Genomic DNA, 16,821 nt, shown 5'->3' with positions numbered 1-16,821 from the left:
TGAATGATAGACAAGTATTTCCAACTTTTATACCAGATAAAGTTTGTGATTTCCTACAAATCAATAAGAAAAAGGACACAACAGAAATATGCTCTAAAAATAATAAATATAAATGATTAATGAACACAAGAAATAATGCTCAATGGCACTAATAATTAAAGAAATGCATATTAAAGAGGATATAACTTTTGGTCTCTCTCTAAAACATTTAAGAGGCAAAAGGTATAGTAATAAAATCATTTATATAAAGGGGCGTCTGGGTGACTCAGTCAGTTGTGTCCAACTATTATTTATTTCAGCTCAGGTCATGATCTCATGGTTTGTGAGTTCAAGCCCCACATCAGGCTCTGCGCTGACAGCATGAAGACTGCTTGGGATTCTCTCTCTTTCTCTTTCTGACGCTCTCTCGCTTGTGCTCGCCCTCAAAACAAATAAATAAAACTTAAAAAAATAAAAGAGAAATCTTTAAAAAATAAAATCATTTATATAAATATAAATGTCTTTGGACATCTTAATAGAATCTATCTAAATTAAAAATGCCCATGCTCTATAAAACCTAGGAAACTTACTAAAACTCATTTATAGAAGTATCACATGTGTGCAAAGATAAATGCATAGGAATTTTCATCACTGTGTTCTGTCAAAAGGGAGTAGACATGTGTTCTGGAAATCAGAAGATCTGACAGAGGACAAAAGCCAAGGGAACTCCAGCATAGTCATAAATGGACATCCCAGGATGACCAGTGCTCACCAGGGCAATGGGCAGGTAGTCCAGATTAGAGCAGGAGGACAGGGGCTCCAAGGAGACACATTTGATAGAATGTTTTATATAATTGAAGAGGTTTTTTTTTTTAAATTTTTTTGTTAAAAATTTTTTTAATGTTTATTTTTGAGAGGGGGGGCACATGGGGGAAGGCGCAGAGAGAGAGGAAGACACAGAATCTGTAGCAGGATCCTGGCTCTGAGCTGTCAGCACAGAGCCCGATGCAGGGTTCAAACCCATGAACCGTGAGATCATGACCTGAGCTGATGTCGGATGCTTAACCGACTGAGCCACGCAGGAGCCACAGAAGAGTTTTTGTTTTGTTTTGTTTTGTTTTTAAGGAGATTTACACATACCCTGGGAGAATTTGAAAATAAATTATTGATAGATTTATACAAAAGCAGGTAAAAGATTAAAAAAATAAAAACTAAGGCAATTAACAAATGCAGGGATAAGAAAAAAAAAAACAAGAGAAACATAGCTCAGCTGTGGATACTATTTATATAGCTATAATAAATTATCGAAACCCTGAGGGCGGCTGGGTGGCTCAGTCGGTTGAGTGTCTGATTCCTGTTTTTGGCTCAGGTCATGATCCCAGGGTCATGGATCAAGCCCTGTGTTGGGCTCCACGCTGAGCAGGGAGCCTGCGTAACATTCTCTCTCTCTCCCTCTGCCCCTCTCCAACTTCTATTTTCTGTCTAAAAAAATTTTTTTTAATTATGGTAACCCTGGACATTTAGCTCAAGTTAGACTGCAATATAACTATGGATAGGATGGGTAGAGGGAAAGAGGTGTATGCGCATATCCTCATCTCCCATTTACCAACTTTACAGATCATACCTAAAACTGAAAAACCAAGAAATAGCATAAACACGGTACTAAAAAATATGGGGAAATAACATAACAAGCAAACAAACAAAATAATTGAAAAATGATTGCCTTTGGGAAGTGGGAGTTGGTGAAGGGCACAGAACTATTGTTTCTCATGAGACTAATTTATGATGCTTAAAAATTTTTTTATGTTTATTTTTTTGAGAGAGGACAGAGGAGAGAGAGAGAGAGAGAGCACAAGCAGGGGAGGGGCAGAGAGGAGAGACAGAATCCCAAGCAGGGTTCACACCATCAGAGCAGAGCCCGATGTGGGGCTCAAACCCACAAACCATGGATCATGACCTGAGCTGAGATCAAGAATCAGGTGCTCAACTGACTGCACCCCCCAGGCACCGCTGTGATGCTTTTTAAAACTACATACACATATGGCTTGGATAAACATAAAATTTAATAGTAAAAGTAGAAATAGATAAAAGTTCAATCACATTTTATGTTAAGCCCCGAGTCTTATGTTTTGGGTTCAAGAGTTTTTCTTAGGTCAGGAATTTGTAACCGAATGCTAATTTGTATAACATATAGCCTAGTGACCAGTATTTTGAAAAATAAAAATAAAAAAGATTGGATTGATGCTTAAACTTTACTATCTTTATTTTAAATTAGTGTTTTTTAAACTGCAATAAGTATCTCTAGAAAAGATGAGAAAGTTATTACCTTGTTAGAGACAGACATAACTGAAGAGAAGACTATCCTTTATCTCTACACAGCAGCTATGTTTTATCCTGTAACATCTAGAAACTTACCTGAACAGAATAGCATCATCTGTTAGGAATTTTGGCAAGTTGGAGTCTCGTAAAGCTCTTATCAATACCACATCTTCACTTAAGTGTGGATTCTCCCTTTTTAAGGACCTAAATTAAAGGAATAATTCAGATGATGTTTGTGGGAACCTGATACTGAGCATGATTTTCCAAACCTGTGGGTCAGGGATTTCCCTTGCAAAAAGCTGTGGAGGGCACCCCCCTGTGGATTCCTGCTGGAAAGAGAGGATCATTTTTCCTTGCATGGCCAGCATCCACATCCACCAGAGAGCAAGGACAGGTCAGGAACTGGCTACACAGCCTGGAGAATGAGAAGGTATTTTTTCAACTTCCCCCCATCAATCCAGACTTTATCCAACCTGAATTTATAGTTCCCTGAATGCATCATAATGATTCACAGCCCTATGACTTTCTTTTTTCTCAGCCCAGAAGGTTCTTCTTTGCTCTTTTGACACCCCTTATTTCTCCTTCAAACTCCAGCCCAGTTACTCTCATCCTCCAGATACTTCCTCCATGACCCTCCACAGTGAACCTCGGGCATGGCCCTATGGTTGCCCCATTCATGTATCCTAGATGACTGCTCCTGTGTCTGTCTCACCCACTGGTCTGTAGTTGTATTCTTGGGAGTGCACGAGTATCTGAACTCCTTAGTGTCCTTGGTCTTTACATGGCACTCCTGTAAAGGGGAGAAATACTGTATCTGGGAGGTTGAAAGAAAGAACAGAGAAGGGCAAGGAGACGTGGGTAGAGCCCAGGGATACAGGGGCTAGGCAGAAAAGGCCCTGGATGTGTGGAGCCTGAGCCAGTGAGTCTAAAAAGAAGAGACAGATTCCCTCAGAGACTCTGGATAAAGTAGGGGTTTCAGAGGTAGGAGCCTCAAGAAGTTACAAAGGGAGAAGCCGGGGCCTGAAAAGAAGAAACCAGAAAGTTGCTTTACTAGAAACTACAAAGAAGCTCAGTCATGGACCATGCTGTAAAAGCAGAGGCAGAGGCTAAGATATAAGCCTCGAACAAGGGCAGAAAAATGAAACCAAACTTCCTCTCAGAGCTTTGGGCTTTGTCAGGTGACACATATAACTTAAATTACTGTATATGCATAACAAATGGTACCTTTTAAGTCTAGTCATCCTACCTCATAGTGGTAAAGGCTTCTGTACTCTAAACACAAATGTATGTGATGAGTTCAGGGGAAATGAAAGCTAGTGGAAGCCTCATTGAGACTCAGGTTCAGTGTGGGGCCAACCAGAACTGTCAGGAGATGAGGAGATGCCTCCTTTGACTGTGGCATGGGAGTCAAGGTAAAATGATGACAGCGGCTGCTAACATTTACCACTCTCTACGTTGCTTTAAGAGCCGTCTGTGAATTAGTCATTTAATGCTTTGATTACATGGTTTGGAATTTCACTCTTGACCACTTTGGTTTCTTACCCAGCCATGACCAGTACAGACTTCACAGCTCTCATGCCAAAGTCATAGTGATCCTGCTGAGAGAGCTGTTCACTGCAAAGCTTATACATCTGAGTCATTTTTCTGGCTAATATTTTACTGGATTCAAATCCTTCAGAATATAGAATTACCTAGAATAGAAAAGAACAATGCAATACTTCTTATATTGTATGGAGAGCAATAGATTAGCATAATACCAATGTGTTCAAAATCTACTTTAGGCATTATACCTCTCCAAGTTGTTATATCGTTTAACAAAGAAATGTGACGATTGAAGGGAAATGGGTTTTCTGTGTTACAGGAAGGCAAAAGGTGGGATATCCTACAGGGATGTCGGGGCACTGATTTTGCTTTCCTTCTATGGATGAAGATGTGGTTGGTGACATTTGGTTCAAGAGGCAGCAGAACCCACTGCTTGAAAATGCTCACATCATGGAGGTTGGATGGTGTTGTAAGGTCTGAGTACAAAGGCAAGACTTGAGTTTCTCTGGTCTGACAGGAACTCCACCCTGTAGACAGAATCAGTGATAGCTGTGTTCTCCCTTTAGACTCCCTGAATATCAAGGGAAGCTATGCAGATTTGCAGCCTCTCCTCTGCGATAGGAGGCTACCCTGCTTCTGACAAGTTTCTGCATTCTTGGTTAAAGAAATTGGATGACGACAGTCTAGGGGAGTGTGGACACTTTCTTCAATCCATAACCTACTCAAATCACTGTGGTTGGCTTCAGAATCAGGATTTGAAAAGATGTAGACATTTCTTTCTTTATTTTTTAATTTTTTTTAACATTTATTTATTTTTGAGAGAAAGAGAGAGACAGCATATGAGCAGGGGAGGGGCAGAGAGAGAGGAAGACACAGAATCCAAAACAGGCTCCAGGCTCTGAGCTGACAGCAGAGCCCGACGCGAGGCTGGGACTCATGAACTATGAGATCATGACCCGAGCTGAAGTCGGACGCTTAACCGACTGAGCCACCCAGGCGCCCCATGAAATGATGTAGACATTTCTTACTGGTGTCGGTTTTGCTTATTGCTCTATCACTGTAAATGAGCATAGTACTCTGCACATTGCAGGTAATTAAAAATATTAAAAATATTTATTGTGGACATACCCTGATTCATTAAAATCTGTAGCAACAGGAGTAATAGCACTCAGAAGACTGGATTTTTAAATTTCTCCAGTTGATTATTGAGTAATAGAACAACAGGACAAAGAATGAGATGTGAACAAAATTTTGGACTGAGTTCTAAACCTGGTTTTCTTCCTGCCAGCTCTGGACAATGAACAAGTCATTTATTGTCCCTGTCTATACATGGTCTAAAGGGAAGACAGCACCTGCATTAACTACCCACCACCCCACCATACCCACAGGGGGTGCTGGAAAACCCATGAGATTCTGTAAGCATTATACTGGGAAAAGTTATAGGATCTGGTATGCTCTATTCTATTCTTAGGTAGTTACTTTTACTTCATATAGAAGAATACTTTAAACTAGCTGTTAGTAAAGGAATTTATTAGCCACACGAGTAATCTGTGCTTTGTGAGAAATTCCATTCTTTTTTTTTTTAATTAAAAAAATTTTTAATGTTTATTTATTTTTGAGGGAGAGAGACAGAGTGCGAGCAAGGGAGGGTCAGAGAGAAAGGGAGACACAGAATCCAAAGCAGGCTCCAGCCTCTGAGCTGTCAGCACAGAGCCTGATGCAAGGCCTGAACTCACAAACTGTGAGATTATGACCTGAGCTGAAGTGGGATGCTTAACAGACTGAGCCACCCAGGCACCCCAAGAAATTCCATTCTAAAGCCAGAGACTGCATCAGATTCCACAGGTTAAGGGCTCAGTCCTACAAGAATGCCTCCCATCCTCCACTTCAGATGCTAGTCTCAAGTCCAAGGTGTTATCTGTACTTCTGACTGACTGTTTACAGTTTGGAGGTTCCAACGACCTCCTGCTTAGGTACTTTTAATTTGCTAGAGCAGCTCACAGAGCTCAGGAAAACATTTACTAGTTTATTCAAGATAAAGGACATGAATCAATAGACAGATGGGAGAGATGCATAGGGTAGGGTATGGAGTCAGGGCTCAGAGCTTCCATGCCCTGTCCAGGTGCACCCCTCTTCCCAATCTCCACGTGTTCACCAACCCACAAGCTCTGTGAACCCAGTCCTTTTGGGTCTTTATAGAGGCTTCATTACATAGTTATGATTGACTTAAGTCAATGGCCTTTGGCTGATCCAACCTCCAGCTCCTCTCCCCTCCCCAGAGGGCAGGGCATGGGACCTGAAGTTCCAACCCTGTAATCATAGGGTTGGTTGCCTGGTAACCAGCCCCCCATCCTTAGGTTGCCTAATGGCTTTCAAAAGTCACTTCATTAACATAAAAAAATATACTCGAAAACCCCTTATCACAGGAAATTCCAAGGCTTATAGGAGCTGTGGATGAAGCCAGGAGCTGGTAGGAGCCAGAAAACATGGATATTAGCCATTTGAATGACTAAAGATACATTTCTTATAAATCACAATATCACAATAGTATTTTTAGAATGAATCCAGACATTTTAGTTCTTAGACATTAACTGATAAGCTCCAATGAACTGGTTAATTAAATTCATTGATTCATTCCAGTTTTAGGGGTCTACTGTATTCCAGATACCATTGTGGAATATAGCAGTTACACACACACACACACACACACACACACACACACACACTAGGTGATAACAATCATACCTACATTTCAGAGCAAACAATAATGTGTAACTTTTGCCAGGGTGCAACCATAAAGGAAACTTTCTACCTCAATAGAATCAAAGGGCAAATAAAACATGATTGATTTTTTTCTGCTTTATAATGTGAAGCTCACCTCTGCAATCAAAGCATAATTTGGAACCATCATTGCAAAGGGTCTAAACAGGGCCTTCAAATTATCTGGCAATTCAGTTCTGCCTGCGTATCCAGGATTCATTGTGATAAAAGCTGCACAAGTCATAACCAACTTTATTTCCCGGCCCTCAAACATGAATCTAGATAGCTTTTAAAGAGAAGAGAAAATATAAGTGAATATTGCTCCAGACATTTGGAAATTCTTTCACATACCACTTGAGTACAAAACTTGTGTATGGGACATTCAAGCAAAGACAACTAGCCCAGGGAATCCTGCTGTTGGACAAGAGGGAATGTTTCTCTCCTGATCCTATCCTACCCCCTCCCAATTTCTTTTGGGCTCGGTATTTCCTGCTTTCTGCCTCCCTGTCCTTGCTTTGCCCAAATGGTCTCTTCCTTTCTGGCCCAGTCCTGCAATATTTGAGGCCTCAACCTCTTTTGCTGAGACTTCCCAATTCAGGTTAGATTTCATGGCTCTTAAACCTTCTCCACCCCTACTGTCTGGTATTCCCCCAGAAACTCTAATGGGATCTTAGTCCTTGGGTGTTTGAGGCCCCACTGATACTACTGGCACCACCCCTTCACATTTACTCAAGGCCAAACACCTGTTGAGCATCTGCTGCAGGTGAGGCGAGGGGTTAGGTATGGAGGTGGCGAGCCGAAGACTCACTCCTGAGCCCTAGAGAAGCTCCCAGGCCTGTGGTGTGGAGTCAGATGTGGAAACTGTGACCATGCAGTGTTACAGATGCTACGCTGGAGGTGTGTGTAAAGTCAACAGGAGAAGCAGGGTAGCCTGCTTGGGACATGAAGGAGGGCATTTCATGTGCACAAGCAGGGGCAGCCATCTGGTCAAAGGAAGCAGAAACAAGAAGCAGCATAGTGTGTTCAGGAGAGGACCAGTGATTCACTTTGGTAAAGGGTAAAGTTCCACGAGGAAAGCATAGCTAGACTGAGGCCTGAGAATCAAGAGTGTTATATGCCAAAGGCAAGAACAAGAAATGGGAAGGGGAAAAGAGGAGGTGGAAGGGACAGGGTGTGGGTGCACGCTTGCCTCTGTGTGTGTGTGTGTGTGTGTGTGTGTGTGTGTGTGTGGTGGGTGGGAAGAACAGAGCTCTTCAAGGGTAGGGACTGAGTCTCAACATGTCTGTATCTGTAGGTCCCCACATAGTGTCTGACATACTGTGTTTCCTGGATGAAGAATTAATTCACTCAAACTAAGTCTTATTGCCTTTGGACTCACCAGTTACACTGGAAACATGGGTAGACATGTTAAATCAGCACTGTCCTTACTAAAATGCAACATGCTGTCAGTTAGTTACAGACTTAAGAAATGCTACCTCCATGGACAATTGCCCCAGGGCTTACCTTTGCAGCTTTGGCATTCCTAATAGTAATGAGCTGCTGTGCGATGACCGACAAAACTTCTATGTCGATTCGATTAAATTCATCAAAGCAGCACCAGGCCCCTGATTGGGCCAGACCGCTGAAGAAGCGCCCCATCATCTGAAATGAAGATAATGCCATTCAACTTTGTGTTGCACAGCTGAACACCTTCAAAAGTTAAATTCTGAGCAGAATATTAACATGAGGTGGTATCTGCAAATAAACAATATTTTTATATGAATCCTGGGCTATGTTAGAAGTTAGTGCCTTTACGTAAGAGGTCCAGAGTTTCTGAGTCAGCTGGTCTGCTTGTAGGGCATTTCTAACAAGTTGCCAGGTGATGATAATGCTGGTGGTCCAGAGTTAACACTTTGAGAACCACTGCTCTAGAACTTGGCTTCTCAAAGTGAACCGGTATCAGTTGACATCACCTGGGAAGATTTTAGAAATGCAAAAATCTCAGGCCTTCCCCTTGATCTCCAGAGTCAGAATATGCACTGTAATGAGATCTTCAGGTGATTCACCAGCACATTAAAGCTGTTCTAGAAAAACAGTGAAAAACACAGTTCTAGAAGAAAGTTGAAAAGGAACTGAAAAACAACCCATTAATCCTGATGCTTGGAATGTGTTCCTTTGTCTTTTTTTTTTTTTTTTTTTTTTTAGTTTTTATTTAAATTCCAGTTAGTTGACATACAGTGTAAGAATATTTTTGGGTGTACAATATAGTGATTCAACACATACAACACCAGTGCTCATCACAATGCGCACACTCCTTAATCCCCATCACATGTTCCACCCATTTCCACCCACCCCCCACATCCCCTCTGGTGACACATGAGTTTGTTCTCTACAGTTAAGAGTCCGTTTCTTGGTTTGCCTCGCTCTCTCTCTTTTTTTCCCTGTTGCTTATTTATTTTGTTTCTTAAATCGCACATATGAGTGAAATCATATGGTATTTGTCTTGGAATGTGTTCCATTGAATGGCAAAGGCTTCATGACCCATGTATTGATCCTTCTCTATGAGCCTGATTATGCCATTAAATTCCATTATGGAAAAAAATTAGAAAAAAATAAATTCCATTATGAATCATCCTTGATACTGTAAGTGGTATATAATGGGTTTATGTTTTTATATTCACCACCCCCCCCCCCGCCGCCGACAAAGCAAAGAAGGCATAATTGTAGGTATAGAATAGCACAACTTCATAAACCTTGACATGGTAAGACAAAATTATACAAACCAATGAAAATCAGAAAGTGAAGTTGGAACAGAAAGTTGGAAGGTCATATCTAATAAACTCTTGACTTCATAAGTTGGCAGATAATGTCCAAAGTTGATATATACAAATATAGTAATAAACACATGTTCTTACAGATAATAGCAATCACCAGAAGTAAAAACAAATACAATCAGAAAACTGGTCTCTGGAGGGTGGAAGTGGGTGATGTGACTAGGGACAAAATCTGTTATTTTTAACTTTGGATCCTTCTGTTCAGTTTCAATTTTTCCACATGTAGATATTTAATTTTAAAAAGTTAGTTTAATAAATCCTTATGGAACAAGGTGGAGTATAAAAAAGAATAAATAAATACTTAAGGGGCGCCTGGCAGGCTCAGTCAGAGGAGCATGTGATTCTTGATCTTGGGGTCATGAGTTCAAGCCCCACGTGGGGTATAGAGATTACTTAATCAATAAAACTTAAAAAAAAAAAAAGAATAAATACTTAAACTTTTTATCATTGGATGTAATTGGTACTTCAGGGATCATCAAACTACGGACCACAGCCGTATCTAGCCCGACACCTGGTTTGTGAATGGAGTTTTACAGGAACACAGCCACATTCATTCATGATATATTATATTTGCATTTGGTCTGTGGCTGCTTTCATGCCACAACGGCAGAAAAAACGACGAGTTGCAAGTCCATAGTATTTACCACTTGGTCTTTTCCAGAAAGTTTGCTGACTCCTGCTCTAGGGTCTAAGATAAATGAATCATGTATTTATATCCTGTGGCTTTAAGTGTCTCATAGCACACACTCATGCCTTTGGGAGTGCACATCTCCCAGGAATGACTGAGCCTAACTGATGACTGAAAAATCACTGAAAAATGGATTTGGATGTATAAATCCAAATTTTGAATTGAGAAGATCTAAAACAATCAGAATTATTATGTCCCAAATTAAAAAAAAATCATCACTATCATAAAATCTGATGCATCTCTGCTGAGATAATGAGGTCACTTAACATAGTGGGAACAGATCCCCATAACTTGGAGATGTTGGGGAGCATAAATTCTTCCACAGATTACTGATGGCAGTTTCCCATATTCTTTCCTGGTGTACCCAGAGGCCCCCTCTGTCATCCTGCTCTGAAGGTAGAGGGGTCACCTTTCCTGATTACCTCTCCCAAGGTTTAGTCCCTTGTTGCTCTCTTGTTCTGCTACTGTGAAACAACTTTCTGCCTGTATTGGACTTCCATTGTTTTTTGTTGTTGTTGTTGTTGTTGTTTATTAATAAAAAGACATTTCCAGCAACATCTTTTTTCTCCTAAATTTTAAAAAAGGAGCAGGGTTTTTAAAGAACATATCCTATGAAACACTATTTTCTGAAGATGCTTCTGAAAAATAAGTATGATTTACTCTGTAAAAATGAATGAATTATGGGGCACCTGGGTGGCTCAGTCATTTGAGCATCCGACTTCACCTCAGGTCATGATCTTGTGGTTTGTGAGTTCAAACCCCATGTTGGGCTGTGCACTGACAGGTCAGAGCCTGGAGCCTGCTTCAGATTCTGTGTCTCCCTCTCTCTGCCCCTCCCCGACTCACACTCTGTTTCTCTCTCTCTGAAAAAAAAAAATTAAATAAATAAATAAATAAATAAATAAATAAATAAAGTAAACATTAAAAAATTTTTTTAAATTTTTTTTTAACATTTATTTATTTTTGAAACAGAGCATGAACGGGGGAGGGTCAGAGAGAGAGGGAGACACAGAATCTGAAACAGGCTCCAGGCTCTGAGCAGTCAGCCCAGAGCCCGACACGGGGCTCGAACTCACAGACCGCGAGATCGTGACCTGAGCCGAAGTAGGACGCTTAACCACTGAGCCACCCAGGCGCCCCTAAAAATTTTTTTTTAAATGAATGAATTACAATTTATTTGGACAATTCAAATGATTATATTCTAAATTTGGACAACATACAGGTATTTGTGTAACTTTCAGAAAAAGGAAACTAATAGCTCTGTGTATTAGTGACTAAAAGGCACTTTGGTCAAATATATTTAGGATTTGCTGAATTAAATAAAGCTAAACAGATTTCCTGACTGTGGGACTTCATAAAGTGTTAAAATACTACTTTGTGTTGTGAAAACCTGGAAGGAGAATAAGGCATAGGGGTCCTGTGACCCAAAACTTTGAGAAATACTATACTGAAAAATCTTACCATGAATTTTCACCTCCTACATATTTCATTTTTAGGACTTATTTTGTGTATTAGAGTAGGTTCTATGCCCGACGTGGGGCTTGAACTCGGGGCCAGGAGATCCAGAGTCACATGCTTTACCGACTGAGCCATTCAGGTGCTCCCACATATTTTATTTTTAGTACATAACTCTCTGCATTGCTCTTCTCTTCCTGTAAGCATATTCCTTGTTCCTAGATTTCCCTGCTATTGTATCTTATACCTCATCTCTCTTCTTTCCACTTAGTAACATGACAGATTTTTTTTAAAGTTTATTTTGTTATTTATTTTGAGAGAGAGGGAAAGCACGACTCGGGGAGAGGTAGAGACAGAGAGAATCCCAAGCAGGCCCTGTACTGTCAGCATAGAGCCTGATGCAGGACTTGAACTCACGGACCATGAGATCATGACCTGAGCTGAAGTCGATGCTTAAACAACTGAGTCACCCAGATGCCCCCATAAGCAGATTTTTTATTTTACCACCATTTGATAGATCCTCTTGTGGCCTTGGTTCCTACCTGGACCACTCAGCCCACCTTGTGTTGACTCTTCTCCTTTGCTCTATTTATCCCACTTTGACCATCCTTTGCCCTATCAGCTTCCCCTTGCTTGCCATCACCCCCCTTCTCCTTTTTTTGTCATGCCATGTTGCAAGTGAGAAAACCCATAAAGCACTTAATGTCAGTGTTAAGGTGCTGGGACTGTACCTTGTAGTCCAAACCATCGGAGCAGTTGAAGACCACACACTGGATGGCAAGAGCTTTAGCTAGGTCTTTGGTTGTCTCTGTTTTCCCAGTGCCAGCAGGACCAGCTGGTGCACCTCCCAGGTCAAGCTGCAAAGCCCCCATGAGGCAAAGGTAACAGCGATCCTGAAGAAATGCATACATTGTCATTATTGAAGGGAACTGACTCAAGCCACACATTTATAAGCCCCTTCCCTTCTACAGGAGGAGGGTCATTATTTTCCATGAAAGGTTTTACAGCAATTGAGATATACTCAAAGATCCAGGTACATGATTAATGATGCAGATCTCTGCTTCACAGAGATGTATTCACGGCAAATCCTTTCAAGAGTTAAGGTTGGATGAAACTTTTCAAGACTATTTTAAGAAAGCATTTGTGTCATGGTTAACCTAAGTCATCAGTAACTTACTGTGAGAGGAGTAATGACTAGTCTTGGGCATGCACCCAAATACTCGTAGCCATAGGTGTACTGAGAGAGCGCCATCCGAGCCACGCAATTATCCTGATCTATGTCCCAGTAGTAGCGCAGTTGTCTCTGCCAGTCAAAGGAATCCACTTCCTCTACCTACGTAAGTGGTAACAATGATACATATATTAGATGCACTAATTTCAGGAAGAAATATATGCTGTCACTTAAATAAAAGTTACCTTGGCTTGAACAAGTTCGGTGACTATGTCTCTTGCATGTACATCAATAGTAATTAAGGCAGTTATGATATTTCTGTGTAATTTTGGAAGACTGCCTCGAACTGTTGCTGCCAGGGCATTTAATCTCTACAAATCAAAAGAAAAATGGTCATAATGGATTTTCAAAAATCAGCTTACATATCTATTTTTTTAAACTATTTTTCTATCTTTTTACTATTGAATTTGGAGTAGACATTTGCCAAAACTAATTTTAAGAATCTATAATTCCATGACCAAACAGGACAACAGTTTAACTTGCTTAATTCCTAGATTCCTAGATGACTTCTATGAAGTACATACTATCTTTACCCTCATTTTATATTAGAGGAAACTAAGTGTCAAAGAGGGTAAGTAACTTGATGGCAGCCACACAGTTATGAGGTGGCAAAAATGAGACTTGAGTAGACATCTGCCTCGCAGAAAGCCTATGCTCTTAACCACCATGTGATAATGTCTCTAGAGAAGACTGTTTTCCCTAAAAATTAAACATGATTAAGGCAGTACTCCTCATTTTCAGGGGTAATTTTTCCTTTGTAAGCAGAAAACCTGAGCATTTAAAATGTTTTTTACTGTTTATTTATTTTTGAGAGAGAAAAAGAGAGAGAGTGTGAGCCAGGGAAGGGCAGAACAAGAGGAAGACACAGAATTGGAAGCAGGCTCTAGGCTCTGAGGTGTCAGCACAGAGCCCGTTGCAGGGCTCAAACTCACAAACCATGAGATCATGACCTGAGCCAAAGTTGGACGCTTAACCAACTGAGCCACACAGGTGCCCCAAGAAAATCTGAGTATTTTAAATAAGCCAATGATTGATTAAATGAGAGCATCTTTGTACAGACTGTGCTCCTAATTCTCACATAAATGGTTCAATCTTTTCTAAGGAGAGTAGTGCCTCTGAAGGCCTTGTACTGCTCTGATGAATTTTCTCACATGCTGACCTTGATCAGGGACCATCTCTACACAGAGGTCAAGGGAACTTTCCATACAGAGTCTTTTCTCTTCTCTGGGGCTGTGTGGCATGACATTCTATGAGGTCCTCAAGAGATAGTGTTCTCTCATCTCAAGAAAGTTGTTTCTTCCCTTTTCTGTTTCAAAGGTAATTAAAAAAAAAGCCACCTTGTTTGGAAGTAGAACTAAATTTGGAATTAAAGATTAGGCATAGCTGTAAAATGGCATTTCCAAACTATAGCTTAAAAATTCTTGTAGAATGGTATTTGGATTCAGTTATTTATTGTTTTATTGATGGCTGCCTAAGGATTCTCTAGAATAGTAGAAAAGCACATCTTGAGCCTAAGAATAGAAATATCACAAATCCTGGAGTTTTCCTGGATTGAATAAAAGCTTCTGTGAGAGTTATCCAAGGCCTAGTAAACACAAAGTCTCCTTAAATCTTGCAAACCATCATAATTCTGAGATTTTCCTCTTAAATTCTTTCATCCAATTTTATAAGTATTCGTATAAATACTACACAAATATTAAGATAGTATCCTTAAGAAAACCTGAACATAAATGGTTTTAGTAAGAACCCCCAAAGCTCTGTAAGTCATGTCAGAGCATTAAAATTTCTGAAATATGTGAATTTGCAGTAACCATGTAAAAACAAAAAAACAAAAACAAAACGACTGAGACCATCCTGCACAGCAATATGTTCAATGTCACCCTGTTAAAAAAATCCTACCTCAAAGTTTACTTCTTCAAAAGCTTCCAGGGCCTCTATATGATTACCACCTTCTCTTTCCAAGCACTCAGTCAAATCACGGCACCACATGATTTGAGAAATGGTCAGAATCACCTACATGGAAACATCTTTCTTAAATGTGTGTTGCATGTCATCAAAAATGGATTCAGAGATGGAAAATTTAAGGGGTGTAAGTTACTTGAGAAGGGTGGCCAGCAATCACCCAGTCTGTCCTTGGTTTCCCCTGGTAGTCAGCGATGGCGGCTTTGCAAAGGCGACGCAGAGATGTGAACATGGCTTCTTCCACTTTACCAAGCCAATCCTCCACGTTGCCTCGGGCTTTGAGGCCTTTTCCCAAGCTAACCTAGAAGACAATCAGAGCAATGATAACATGTTCAGTATGGGACTTGTCAGCTATACAGCCTCTGTACTTCTATATCAGACCCCAGAAACACCGAAGCCTGACTGCAAATACTAGAACCTTATATTGATATCCCACTCTACATCTCTCTTTACCCACCTCCTTTTTTTTTTTTTTTTTTTACCTGCTTCCCTTTGGAACCAAATCCTTGGGAAAAAGGAGTATACGTGACTATATGGATTCCTCCACTTTCTTTTCCTACTTACTGCCATTTGATTTTTGGCCCCAACTATTCCTCTAAACCTGTTAAGGTGATTAAAGTTACAAATGTTCTTTCAACTTTCAAGTCCAATTGATACTTTTCAGTCCTTCTCATATTTATTTCTTGGACTTCCAACGACCTGATTGCCCTGCTTATCTGGGTCTCTTGGTTCTTCTTCTACCTTCCCTTTAAATTTCATGTTTTCCCTAGATCTTAGCCTTGGTCCTCCCCTTTCTCCTCTTCTGCACTAGTGATGAGCAAATTCTGTTGTAAGAGGGTCAAATCAGGACAAGTAAAATGTTTATAGGCTCTTGCCACTCCCACAGATACATCTCTTGCTCTAACTGGACTGATAACCTTGGCATTTCACTGCACATTTCCCCTGTACAGAATGCCCTCCCTCCCATGTCTCCTCTCCATCTTCCTTGGCTGCCTCTGTGTGTGTGTGTGTGTGTGTGTGTGTGTGTGTGTCAGAGAGAGAGAGAGAGAGAGAGAGAGAGAGAGAGAGAGAGAAAGAGAGAGGGAAGGAAGGAGAGGGAGAGGTAGAGAGGGAGAGAAAGAGATTTATTCTTCTCTGTGAAGTCATGTGTTTCTCCACAGTTTGTTAATGCATTCACTTGCTCAGTGTTTACTGTATGCCAGGCACTGTGTGGTGTCCTAGAGAAATGACAACTAACACTTTCATAGCACCCACTGGGTACAGTTCTAAGTAATTTACATATAATACTACTAAAAATCCTCAGCATCTCATTAATCAGGCACTATTGCTATTCCTCGGTTTATAGGTGAGGTTAAAGCATAGGACTTGAGTCCAGGTGGCCTGGCAGTAGAACAGGTACTCTTAACCAGTACACTCTCCTGCCTCTTCTGGAGAGGTGAGTAAGACAGGGCTCCAGTCATCTCCACTCTGTTCCCAAAAACAAAGCACATGCCTCTGTTACTGCACTTACTGTGGTGCTTTTCAATCATTTGTTTGACGCTGTCTCCGCTAGAGCTCTTTGCGGGCAAGAATTTCATGTTGGTTATCTTTGAAACTGCTAAGCCTGCACAGTACAAGTACACAGTGGCACTTGATGAATGCTTAGAGGGACTGAAGAGTAAACTTTTACCCCCAATCCCAGAAGGGTAACAAAGTTTCCCTATAAAGAATTATAAACAAAAGCACCTCACCCGTTCTCCTTCTGGTGATAGCATTGCTAAAATATCATTAGTGTAAATCTTTTCTGGCTCTCCTTCCATACCAGGAATTTTTCCTTCAGTAGGAGGCATGAGAGCAAATTCGAGCTTTGAAATGGCGTCAAAGCATTTCCTTAAGTGTGGCTGCACAGCTTGGGGATTTCGTGTCTGGGCCAGAATCTCCAGAAGTTCATCGTTCGACAAGAAGTAAAATCTGGATTAAAGAAAATACTTAAAATATAACTTGGAAGTCAAAGGAAAGCCTTACATACACATGAAAGATAAATCCCCTAGCCATATCTCTTCTCCAGTTACTGATTTCCTGAACCTCAAACC

The 16,821-nt window shown here is 40.7% G+C and overlaps 1 protein-coding gene across 1 annotated transcript in view; it reads right to left on the bottom strand.

The window, feature by feature from the left end:
• DNAH6 (dynein axonemal heavy chain 6) overlaps positions 1-16,821 on the bottom strand; it is a 242,664-nt gene that overhangs the window by 118,920 nt on the left and 106,923 nt on the right. The window contains exons 24-33 of the mRNA XM_042981846.1: positions 16,480-16,699; positions 14,886-15,050; positions 14,687-14,800; positions 12,973-13,098; positions 12,734-12,889; positions 12,288-12,449; positions 8,104-8,241; positions 6,719-6,886; positions 3,841-3,989; positions 2,395-2,502 (exon numbers count right to left, since the gene is read on the bottom strand). Coding sequence (XP_042837780.1) covers positions 2,395-2,502; positions 3,841-3,989; positions 6,719-6,886; positions 8,104-8,241; positions 12,288-12,449; positions 12,734-12,889; positions 12,973-13,098; positions 14,687-14,800; positions 14,886-15,050; positions 16,480-16,699 — 1,506 coding nt within the window. The remainder of the gene's footprint in view (positions 1-2,394; positions 2,503-3,840; positions 3,990-6,718; positions 6,887-8,103; positions 8,242-12,287; positions 12,450-12,733; positions 12,890-12,972; positions 13,099-14,686; positions 14,801-14,885; positions 15,051-16,479; positions 16,700-16,821) is intronic.

This window comes from Panthera tigris, chromosome A3, assembly GCF_018350195.1.
Source record: "Panthera tigris isolate Pti1 chromosome A3, P.tigris_Pti1_mat1.1, whole genome shotgun sequence".
NCBI lineage: Eukaryota > Metazoa > Chordata > Mammalia > Carnivora > Felidae > Panthera > Panthera tigris.
This window is presented reverse-complemented; position numbering and strand designations above follow the sequence as displayed.